The sequence below is a fragment of the Syngnathus typhle genome, linkage group LG3, assembly GCF_033458585.1.
Source record: "Syngnathus typhle isolate RoL2023-S1 ecotype Sweden linkage group LG3, RoL_Styp_1.0, whole genome shotgun sequence".
Taxonomy (NCBI): domain Eukaryota; kingdom Metazoa; phylum Chordata; class Actinopteri; order Syngnathiformes; family Syngnathidae; genus Syngnathus; species Syngnathus typhle.
The window spans coordinates 9,957,301-9,969,378 of NC_083740.1; the positions used below are offsets into that span (position 1 = coordinate 9,957,301).

Sequence of the window (12,078 nt, forward strand, 5' to 3'; positions counted from 1 at the left end):
CACTCGAACAATTATTGAAGATACTGCTATCATTGACATTGAAAGCATTGAACCTATCATTTTTTGTTGATATATGATTATTTGATGATTTTGTGTGATAATAATTAGGCCTTGGCTACGATGTAAATGTTCGTTGTAATAATCGTATATCTAATTTAAAATCACGTTATTTTGATAAGATATTAACTTGTCTGTATTATTTAATGTTGATGCAGTGTTTGTTCCCTCTATCCTAAATGACAACCGCAACAGGTGGAATTTACCCTAAAAAAGAGATTCTCTCATTTTGTCAGCACTGCCTGACCATTTGCTCCGAACGTGTTAAGTGACAGTGTTAATAATAATTATTGACAGCAAGTAATTAATATGACAATAACTAAATATCTCGCTTAATACTGACAAGCAGCACCACACAAAAAAGACAAGCGCGCAGATTGATGACGTCAAATAAAGTCGACTCATCCTGAATAGCTAACGACTGAAAGGTAGCAACGTTTTCGTCGGAAAGATTGACATTATAAGTCCGTTTTTATTTTTGTGAAGGTAAGCCGTTTACACACAGAACAATTATTTTAGAGACGCGGTAATAATATAATGATAAATTACTGTGTTTTCTAGCAACCTTGACCTCGATAACCGTGATCATATTTTAGCCAGCTAAGTAGCAACACCAATGCTAGCTTAGCTAGTTTCCAGGAAGCCTCTTTACTATTTGTATGCCTTTAATCAAAGAGACACATTCCGAAGCATTCATGTTTTGGTTTACACAAGAGTTATACACCCGCACTACTGCCTTTGGAATAAAGGGAGAAGAGTTTTCGAGTACAGGTGGTATCTGTGACACCGTGATAGCATGGCGGCTCGATGGGATGAACATCAGGCTTACGACGAGCTTCTGCACTGGGACAGCCTCATCCAACAAGGCCGCCGGTTACTACCGCACGAGTTTGACAGGTACATCAAAACACAATACTTTTAAAAGGACATTAAATATCTTGTGTCGGAAAACACGGACATCAATTGTTACGCATGTGGATTGTGACAATTGCAATCGCTCGGGGCCCACCATACAACACCTCAACTCCAATGCCGCATTATAGTGAAGTGGCAAGTTTTAGTCTTCCGACTACCAAGCGCAATGGAACTGCACTTTTCAACATGGAGGTACAATTCGAGAAGTGGGAGAACAAATACAGCAAATCTCCGCCTTCACCGAGATGTTTTTATGTGACGTCATGTGACAATGTCCCTCATTGTTGTTTACATTCACCTGTAACCCTTTGCAGCATAATGTATGGGGCGTTGAGATTTGTACCAGAACAGTGATCAACACAGAATATTCTGCTTGCAATGCTTATCTTTGCTAAATGTGTGCATATTGTTGACTCATCTGAGTTGTCATCTAAATCTTGCAGATATGAGGAACTGCGTTACTGGTACGACTGTCGGTGCTATGATGAGGAGCTGAGACATTACCATGACTACATTTCTTCAATGGAGGCTGCCGATGATCATAATTTTCAGGTCTGATTTTACGTGTCACCTCAAAAACTTCATAACCCCAGATCTTGACTTTGAGATGTTCATTCTACTTCCTCTAAGATGTTAATTTCCATAAAGATAGAAGATATTGCCCCTCTGGAAGTTTGTATCCATGTGCATATTCCTTGTTTTGGTCCACTTTTCAATTGATTACGAACTTTGCGTGATTCAGAGGAATAAAAATAGTTAGCTTAATCCAGTGGTTCTCTCAACCTTATTTCAATCTACCCCCTGCAAAATATTTTTCTCAGCCAAGTACCAAATAAATTGCTGTGCTGTCGATATTTGAATTATTAAAATTTGGAACTCCAATTTGTGGTGGTCTTGCTACAACTATATGGAAATTTAGCAAAAAGAGACAGATAGTTTCAAAGATTTGTGCATTACTTTTTAAATATATGTTTGCAAGTGTTTTACTTTTATTCAACACATGAGTCCGCTTCCATGGAGAATTAAAAAAAAAAGAGGATATTTACTGTTGAGAGGCTGAATTTACAAGGACTTTATCTGTTTTAAATTCAACAAGCCCTGTAAATGATTATTATTAAAATATTTACTAATTTGATAATCAATTAGTTGTCAAATAATAGTCATTGCACCTCAGATCTCTACTGGCCACTGATCATTTGTCTGTTTTCTAAAACCATTTCTCCAGTTTGGGGAATATGGAGTCCATTTCAACTGACTTGGAGCGAAAGGTGAACTCCTGGTTTCTAGTCAATTCTGAGGCAAGTGGAGAGAACTTAGTGGGTATTGATGCTATCTCTGCTGCACAAAGAATAAACTTAAGGCACTTTTCCATTAGCCCCCTCTCCACTCGGAATTGTCTTGACTTGGCTTGCTCCATGTGAACCACAACAGTACTAGTTTGGCCTAGGATCATTTGTCGCTTGTTTTTAGTCAGCTGTGATTGGCTGCAGCTTCTTAGTCACTCCAAACAGGGAAAGTGGTTTACTAAAGGGATTAATGGACCTATTGGCCTTTTGATGATAGACCATGATCATTCCTTTGTGTCTTTTGTTTCACAAAATGTTTGTATTTTTCCCTTTTATCCCCCCCCCCCCCCCCCCCCCCCCAAACACACATACTCAACCAAAGGTCGTTCCACACAACCAGACACAATATGGGCCAAACGATCGCCGTGTGATGGCCAAACACGCTGAAATCTACCCCTCTGCAGAGGAGCTAGAGGCAGTTCAGACAATTGTCTCTCATGTGGAGTGTGCGTTAAAGGCTGTATCTGAGAAAATGGATGCCCCGGATAAAGGAACTCAAGAGGTCGAAAAGTAAGTTACTTCAATGTATATTTCTAGTTGGTACACATGACACTATGGATTGATGTTCAACATGTGAATCCTCTGCTCTTTTAACTTTTTTCCCCTTTTTGATTTGTTGAAAGTGCTGATGCACAAAAGCACGCGGTGCATGGCATCATGAGGGTGGGTCTGCTGGCCAAGGGACTTTTGCTCAAAGGAGACCTAAATCTGGAACTGGTGCTGCTTTGTCTCAACAAGCCAACTGTCACGATGCTGAACCAGGTGGCTGAGAGTTTGCGGGCCCAGTTAGAGGTACAACTGCATCATGTACATGTACACTCGCATTGAATTTTGTGCTAATTTGCAGCATTTGAAGTTGACATATTCACATGAAGAATGCAGAAGAATGAATGCCGTTTCATGTCATCGAGTAACGTGAAGCTCGCTGACATGAAGCGTCCCGGTCATATGGTTACCTTGCATTGGAAACCCCACCCAGTTGCGTGGATGAAAAATTGTGTTCCTCGTCATCATTTAATTTGCCCATCCCTGTATTCCTCTTTGCAACAGATTGAGTCAGCCGGGTTGTACACAGTGACCCCTTGTCCAGCGGATGCAGCCATTATAGTGGAAAGCACCAAGGAGTTTTCTCTAACGCTCACCCTCCATCTCACATCTCCTCAAATCAGAGTGGAGGCTCAAGAAGAGCGTGAGTGTACACTAGAGAAGTTCTAACACGGGTCAAATGGGTGTGCGCACACCCTGGACCGTTCCACTGACGTAGTATTAAAACGCCATCCAAGTTGTAAATGTTTCACGTTATTCATGTCGATAATTACTCAGTTCTTAAAAAAAAAAAAAAAAAAAAAAAAAAAATTGGGGAAAAACTTCAATGCCATCCCTTAATTGAAGTCTTCCTAGCGCGCTCTGCTCTCACTGCAGCAAAACTGATCATCAGCAATGTGAAGCATGAATCAAATGTATTTCGAAGTTTTAAGATCAGGTTAATTAGTATAAGCCTTAGTAAGGAGAGGGACCAGTACTGGTACAGTTGATGAACCGGAGCTGCACTCTGAACTGTTCATGCAGTTCATGCATGTTCATGTTTTTAAGCAGGAGTGCACAAAACTGCACATAAGCGGTGCACAAGTGTGCATGGATACTGAAATTAGCCAGGTGCGTGCCTCAGAAATGCGCATTAGCGTTCCAAGCTTATTGCAGCCACACATCTGTTATTGCAGCTCAGTTCTCACTGTCTTACAGTCCAAGTCAGCAGCCTCAATATTAGCTTCTTTGAGTTAAATTCAGAATAAAAGACAATCAAAGCATAGACTTTAAATGCTTCTGTAGACGTGGCAACACAGATGTGACTCATTCAACACACATTACAATTTGGCAACCAAATAACCGTAGTGATGTAACATCAGTTACCGTAGTGACCAAAAATAGTTTTTTCTCTTTCCTCAGGTGTAGGAATCGTTTAGCGTTGAAATAAAACAAAAAAACTCATTTTACTTTACGTAACTGTTGCACATGATGCTGATTTGTGTGTGGGCTCTGAGTGAAAAGGTTCTTTCATGCAACATCATAAAGAAATTTCGTTTCGTTTCGTTTATTCGAAATGGTCGAATTCCAGTATAGCATCGATAACCATGCACTTTTATTTTTCCAAAGAAGCATTTACTTATTAAAGGTAGACGCCATTTTAGCAATCCTTACTCAGTGTAGTGGCTGTTGCTCTACCTGCTGATTGTTGAATCTTGTTGTTTCTTTTTACAGTACTAGCATAGTCATTGAGCCCCACAGTATTGACTAAGCAAAGACCAGCGTGTGACCAATATTTATCCTCATCAGTTTTGCTGCAGAGTAGAGCAGGCGTGGAGGTTTTGCCTGTGCTTTACAACTGATTGACTTGTAGTTTGTCAAGTTTTTTTTTTTAGGACGGCTGGACCTTTGACCAACTGGACATGCTGTCTCAGGATGGGGGAAAGCAGCCCGCCTGAGCCACTGAGCTAAGGAAAGAGGGGGTCTTTGAAGCAATGCTACGCCAGAAACATAGTCTGCAAACAAAAACCTGTCAGGATGGCACAATTATAATGGCAATGTAATGATAAGTGACCATTTGACTCAAAGATGTTCTTATGGCTGTTAGACCTCCTCTCCTTGCTGCTTCGGGTTTGTGGAAGGCTGCTGCTCCCTAAGCTGCAAGACAGAATCAACCCCCTTGGTCAAACTGTACCTTTTCTTCTTACTCCACCTCGTCAATAGAATCGCTAACAGACAACGATCTGCCGGACGTTCTGGACAGACAGAAATGCCTAAGTTCCTTGGCGTCTCTCCGCCACGCCAAGTGGTTCCAGGTTTGCATTCACGTCATTATTTGTACGTAAACGTTCAACTGTATCTTTGAATGCCAAAACAAACATTTTGAGTGTCAGTTGTTGTATTCGATCATCTTGAAAGTGTCACTTTGACTAGTTGAAGTCATGACAAATGAACTGCTCCTTCATACCAAATTACAAACCGAGCGGTTCCTTTTTTTTTTCCTTACCGGTCATTTCATCGTGATTTTCTCGCCGCCCCGTGCTTTGCTCTTGGTCTTTGGAAGAAATGAGTAAAAGAATGGCCTTGATGCAGCTTTACTCAGCTACCTTGTTTGTGTCTCCAGGCCAAAGTGAATCACCTGAAGTCTGCTGATATTGTGATCCGGGTCTTGAGGGATTTATGTATCCGTGTACCGACTTGGGAACCGCTGTCAGGATGGGTAAGCATATGCCTCAATAAATAATAGAATGCCTTGAACAAATATTTACCTGCCTGGCTTTTTTGTACCTATTTTGTTATGCTCCAATCTTAATCTGTATTTTATTTGATAGGTATGAATTAGGCTATTGTTGAAGTGAAATGACTAATGCGTGTATTTGAAGAAAGAAATGATATGTAACTGAAAATTGACATGTATTCACCCCCAACGTTACGATGTCTCTAGAAACTGATGTGACCAATTACCTTCAAAAGTCACATAATTAGTCAAAAGAAATGTGTATTTCAGCTTTTGATAATGAACGCATACTTATAGTGAAATTTAGTTTTGCTTTGAGTGTTTCCATTATGGTGCTGTACTCTGTTCCTGCACAGATTCTTGAATTGATTGCAGAGAAGGCCATCAGTACATCTGAGAGGCCACTGGGCCCAGGCGAGGCGTTCCGCAGGGTTCTTGAGTGCCTTGCCTCTGGGATCTTCTTGGCTGGTAAGCCTTGAATATTTGTGACATTATGAGAATGAAATTGGCTATGCGAATTCGACTTGACATTTGTGCGTAGACGGTCCTGGAATTAAAGATCCCTGTGAGAAGGAACCCATTGATGTCCTTGAAAGTCTCACCCTGCAACAGCGTGAAGACACAACTCAGAGTGCTCAGGTAAAGTGAGTTAGCATATTGACAAGTGTTGTAGATTCATGTCAGGGATGGCTTGATCCGATCCTGTGATCAGAAATTGGGGCTGCCATTTGCGTGATGTAAAATCGTGGCTAATGTTACTTTAAACTGATTGGAGTTCAGTTCAAAAGGATGAGCTTTCTTTATTTATTAAAATTATATAGGTCACAAAATGATCATATAATCCTGAACTATAAATATCTTGTCATGGAACAATCTAAATTCCCATTACACAGTGTTACAAACACTAAACCATTGCTCTTGCTCGAAAATTATGATGCGCTTGCTTTTTGGCGAAGCGCAGACTAGAATAAATTCAGGTGCATTGGAAGTAAGGCTGCTTTGTGCACCGTCACAAACGAGATGAAAATAAAGCTACGGTCATTTTTACACCAAGCACACGGGCGCCAGTCGACCAAAATAGCGCCAAGAAATCTCTCATCATTTCATGACATTCCTAATTCATGCTATTTTTTTTTTTTCTATAGTTGGCATTAAGACTGTGTGCCTTTGGAATGATGTACAAAGTTTTGGGAATCGAAGCAAAACCTGGTAGGCCATGGAAAGCACGAGGAGCCGATGCAAAAATCTTATCTGGTATTTTTGTGCTTTATAATTATTAACAATTTTATCTCTGTTTCTTCATGTCTCTTTCTATTCAATCCAGGCCATGAAGAGGGCAGACCCTCTCCACCACTTAAGAGATCCTACAATGAAATGGCACCAGGAAAGGATGGGTCCTCATTAAATAGCAAACAGAGGAAGTTCCTCAAATTCCAGAAGCGGTTTCCTCGGAAGTCATGTATGTCATCTATGACCCACTCTTCATGCACTTTAACAAAAAAAACAAAAAACACAGGCAAGACATTCTTTTAAAAGGCTTGCCCAACCTGAACAGTTTAGCCAGAAAAGAAAAAACAAAACAAAAGCACCATCAATTTTTTAGTGCATATGTTATTGTGGGAAAAGAAAATCTGTGTTCCCTCTAGTGACAGATGATTTGACCATGAACGCTGTGATGCGACTGAACCAGTTCCGACCGGGCTTGGAGTACCGCCTGACCTCCCAGACAGGTCCAGTCCACGAGCCAGTTTTCAGCATGGCTGTAGACGTGAATGGGAAAACCTATGAGTCTACCGGGCCCTCGAAACGTTCTGCCAAGCTTAATGTAGCCAACAAGGCAAGTTGATTTTAATGTAAACAATTAAAAGACAGAAGCTAAACTGATTCACTTACTCATATTCTATAGGTCCTGCAAGATCTCGGTCTTCCAACAGGCTCAGATTCCAAGTTCGAATCCAAAGCCGATGATGGCCAAGAAGTAACTTCTACAACTGGTTCCAACGCATCAGAAGATGTATGTAAAAGCACTGCCTCGCTCATGCTCTTAACAACGTATTTGTTCGCCTAGCGACCTGGACTAAAATATCTATCTCTATGCTGTTAAAAGCAGAGTGGACAGGGTCCTATCTTGACCAAGAATGGGAAGAATCCTGTCATGGAGCTGAATGAGAAAAGACGCAGTCTCAAGTATGAACTATCTGACGAGACTGGTGGCTCTCACGAGAAGTGCTTTGTTATGGAGGTGACCTGATAGCATCCCACACACGTTCCACGTCGGTGCTTAAAAAGTCAAACGTGGGCCGTCACACCTTTCCCTGTCTACCAGGTGGAAGTTGATGGACAAAAGTTCAAAGGGAGGGGGTCGAACAAGAAGGAGGCAAAGGCCTACGCTGCTCTCGCCGCTCTGGAGAAGCTGTTCCCAGAGACACCACTTATGCCCAAGAGAACAAAAAAGCTGACTTACACTGACATGGTAAGCAGTCTTTCACGTTGAGGCTTTTTGGGGCGTGTCCATGTCCAAATTTAATACAGATAAATAAATAGGTCGATGGAGGGAAAGTGAGATTTTTTTTTTTTTTTACCTTACAAGAAATCCACTAAAAAAGCATTTTGGAGGAAACAAAAGCTAAAACCAAAACAGTTACATCCCTGAACTGTATAACAAGTAGGGGTGTAACGATACATCGATACACATCGATTAATCGATATAATGCTCTACGATTTATTGGCATCGATGCTAAAGGTAAACATCGATTTATATCGCCGTGTTTGACCTCGGACATTAGACGCGACTTTATTTTGAAATCCACTTCATTGTTGCTTGCTTCCTCTCTCCGGGAGCAGTGCGCCCGGCGTTGTTGTGTTGTGAGCAGAGCAGGCACGTAAAAGGGGAGGCGACAACTAGTACGCGGCTCCTGGGCTGGTGCTATGGCTAGTGTCCAAAGAGACGAGGAAATTTGCTCCCCTTTAGGCTTCAAGTCATTCGTTTGGAAGCACTATGGATTCCAAAGAAAAGATGGCTCAACGGACAAGACACGTGTAGTTTGTAAATCCTGCCACGCGGTGATCAAATATTCAGGGAGCACAAATCTCGCCGCACATTTAAAGAAAAAACACGACATCAAAGTTCAGTGTTAAAGTAAGCAATTTGTATACTACAATACTCTTGTAATTTCCTAAATAAAGAGTTTGCAGTACCTTGTTGATTTTGCGTATGAATTGTTATAAATCAGGATATTGTTCTATATTTTTTATTTAAAAAAATAAAATAATCGATCGTAGAGCACTATATCGCGATATATCGTGAATGAATCGCAGCAGGCTTTAAGATATCGGCAAATATCGTATCGTAGTTCTTTATATCGATATTATATCGTATCGTAATAAAACCCGCGATTTACACCCCTAATAACAAGTGATGTGTTGACATTTCAGACCCATAGCTGAAAAATAAAGTAAACCCCAACTCATTAATAAATAAGTTTAACATAGATTTGAATGAATGCTGTATCATAATTGGTTTTGGCTTCAACAGCACATCCCAGGCTTCGGGACTATTCGTGGGATCCCTTCAGATTCTGCGACTCCTGACTGGGGCCATGGTAGAGGTCGAGGGAGAGGCCGAGGCAGAGGCTATTCATCAGGACCCATTTACAACAAGAGTAAGGAATTTCTATGCTGTCCCTTTTCAAATACTCTGCACAGTTCATGTGTGAAGTGACTAATATTCCCTTTATTTTAAAAGCCAATTACAGTTATGAGAGCAACTCCAGTACAGGCTATCGTAAGTATACCCCAACTGTCTAACTTCGTTTTTTTTTATATATTTGGTACCACTGAAGATAACATTCTTACCCCAGTGCTGTTCAAATCGATCAATTGTAATTTAGCAAAACACATAGCTCATAACAAATAGCAAATAACAGGAGGTTATTGCATTCTATTAGTTCACCACTAGATGGTACTAATTTAATCTACTGGTTTTGATGTCTGTAATCTTATCATTTTTATATGTAAAGTGTTTTGTTACAGCTGCAGCTACAATTTATTCAGGGTTGGCGAGCCGGATTGAACGGTCCCGTGGGCCGGATGTGGCCCGCGGGCCGTAGTTTGCCCACCCCTGTTCTAGCCTTAAACTTGAAAGTGATCTTAAATTGAATTAAGTTAGGGTTACTCGCATCACATTTCAACACTGTATCTGATTCTCACTCCAAATTAACTCATAAAAAAGGACCAAATGGCACATTACTCCAAAAGCTCTAACGTTTCAGCACTCCTAAATCAATTGTATTTGAAATGCTGTTGCATGTTTTTCAATGTGCCTCGTCGCTTTCTTCCAGAAAAATTGTATGGTAACAATGGAGCCGGAACCACAGTTCCCACTACCAAAGGCGTCAGTAGCGTTAATTCTGCCAGCACAGGAGGCAGTACTGGCTACGGCACATTTTACCCAGAGACGAGCGCCACCACCTTCTCCTCGCCGCCCGTCTCAAGTACCAGCACAAGCTCAGCGACAAGTTACAAGTCGGTACCCCCGACTGCTGACCAACAGAGTCCCTATAGTTATGGCTATGGCGAAGAAAAGAAGAAGATGCTTACTCAAGGCCAGACGGAGGTTTCGACACAGGGAAGCAACTACTCCATGTACAGCACTGCTTACCCCAGCACAGCTGTGGGAACCCAAATGTATAGTAGTTACGGTGAGTCATAAGACTTAAAATATCCTGTGTCAGTGGCAAGTTCCAAGATGCTAATAAAATCTCCCTTCACAGCTTGGTCGACTCCGTCAAATTGGAACACTCAGCAGGGCTATGGATCCTACCAGTCCTACACGGGACAAACTCAGACCTCATATCCTGGAAACAGCGGCGCAACTTATTAGTCACGCTCAAGTGCTGCTTTTCTTGGCTCGCTAGGCCACCGAGGTCTGAGTTTTCACACCCTTAATTAGGATCCCGGCACACCACTTGTGAAGAGAAAAATGTTTAAATGTCTCTCATACTGGAATGTTTGTTTTGTCACCGCAAATCATGTTTGTGTTTATATCTTGTTTCCTGAAGTGTTTTTAAATATAGATTACTGGTTCTGTGTGCCTGTGTCATATTTTTGATTTAAAGCTGTACTATAAGCTTCTTCTGCATGCATTTGTCCATCTGAGGCTTCATTTACTGTCAGAAACTGTACTAAACACTATCTCAATAAATAACTTCCATTGTAGAGCCAAGGTCCAACACACCAGTGAAATTTTCAAGTGTGAAGAAGTTCAGCCTGTTTAAAATGCCATCAGTGCTACAAATTGTTTTGGAGCAGTTAAGAGTGTCTTCTGCACACTTATCTGTTTGCTCATGTGACACAATACATGAAGTAATGTACTCTACATGTCAAGGCATGCTTAGTAAAAACATTGAGAGGAAAGGTGATGCTAAAGTCCACTAGGAAAACAAAAACAGAAATAGATCCTCTATTTCTTACAATTATAATGACAGTTAAATGAGACTTTACCTACCTTGAAATTGAAAGAAAATGACATTTTCAAGCAGGTATTCAGTATTGGTCTGGTATATTGGCCGTTGAGAGGATTCTCCATTCAAACACGCAAAAATGACTGGATTAAAATGAGTCAACCTCCACCATGATTATTTTGCTTAGTGACTTGGTCTATTTAACATAGTTAAAATCGGTACTGTTTTTACGTGTTAGCTGAATCTACTTTATATTCGCTTTGTCAATGTGACAGTCTTGACTATTGTGTGTTGTTTTTTTTACGTGTCAAATTAATTGTATTTGCTGACCATGTAATGGTTTAACATCAGAGGGCCATTTTAAATGTGAAAAACAATCCTTTTCGCCATGTTGGAGGTTGACATGTTTTGTTCCAGTGTGTATTGAGTTAATTATTGAATCGACAGACAGACAGCCTTCCCTATCTCCACCACGAGACGAAGGACATGGATTGATGGAACCATGTCCTGTCATTTGATGACACCTAGATAAACATATTTGATTCAGATGGTGTCAAGCATGTGAGGCAGCAACAAGGCGAGGCATGATCTGCATGAGTGCTGCCGACGTTGGGGGAAATACAGTTCATTGAGGGAAACAAATGCTAACGTGTACTGTGACATACAGAAGCACTACCTCTGAAAACTGCTGCTGGCAGTATTCCAACATTATAACCCCAAATATACCCCTTAAGATGCCAAGCATGTCTACAGATTTAAACCCTGTTGAACATCTCTGGGTCATCATCACGTCTAATATTTACCAGTTCGGTGATCTCATCATGGAGGAGTGGAATAAGATTTCAGTGGCAACCTGTGAAGCTCCATGTGCTGGAAAATAATGGGCAAACAAAATATTGATACCCTCTGGGGTATTTTTACTTTGTACTCCACTTTTGCTGCCAGGGGCTTAGCCACTAATGGCTTTTGCTAAGGGAACATTTGGACTGTTCTCTAAACTTTATGGTGACTACTTTTCATCGTCTTTTTTTTAGCG

At 41.0% G+C, this 12,078-nt stretch overlaps 1 protein-coding gene across 2 annotated transcripts; it reads left to right on the forward strand.

Moving 5' to 3' along the window:
• The first annotated feature begins 418 nt into the window (after positions 1-418).
• Positions 419-10,670, forward strand: LOC133151563 (interleukin enhancer-binding factor 3-like). Of its 2 annotated transcripts, none has more exons than XM_061274710.1 (20): positions 419-543; positions 807-954; positions 1,416-1,524; positions 2,641-2,828; positions 2,942-3,110; positions 3,369-3,507; positions 5,067-5,158; positions 5,467-5,562; positions 5,937-6,048; positions 6,122-6,219; positions 6,726-6,834; positions 6,905-7,039; positions 7,227-7,417; positions 7,487-7,594; positions 7,688-7,822; positions 7,907-8,053; positions 9,116-9,242; positions 9,326-9,364; positions 9,921-10,280; positions 10,353-10,670. In XM_061274710.1, the coding sequence occupies exons 2-20, from the start codon at positions 854-856 to the stop codon at positions 10,460-10,462; spliced, it is 2,565 nt and encodes an 854-aa protein (XP_061130694.1). In that variant the 5' UTR covers positions 419-543; positions 807-853; the 3' UTR covers positions 10,463-10,670. The 2 variants fall into 2 exon arrangements, with proteins under 2 accessions (XP_061130694.1, XP_061130695.1); XM_061274711.1 differs by having other exon boundaries at positions 7,691-7,822.
• The last annotated feature ends 1,408 nt before the right edge of the window (positions 10,671-12,078 follow it).

What these genes read in the sequence shown, in the direction of transcription:
- LOC133151563 (XM_061274710.1), top strand. Translation starts at nt 854, where the DNA reads ATGGCGGCTCGATGGGATGAACATCAGGCTTACGACGAGCTTCTGCAC. An exon ending in AGTGGAGGCTCAAGAAGAGC is followed by an intron (nt 3,508 to 5,066) that starts GTGAGTGTACAC and finishes CCTCGTCAATAG; the next exon opens with AATCGCTAACAGACAACGAT. An exon ending in AGGACCCATTTACAACAAGA is followed by an intron (nt 9,243 to 9,325) that starts GTAAGGAATTTC and finishes TTATTTTAAAAG; the next exon opens with CCAATTACAGTTATGAGAGC.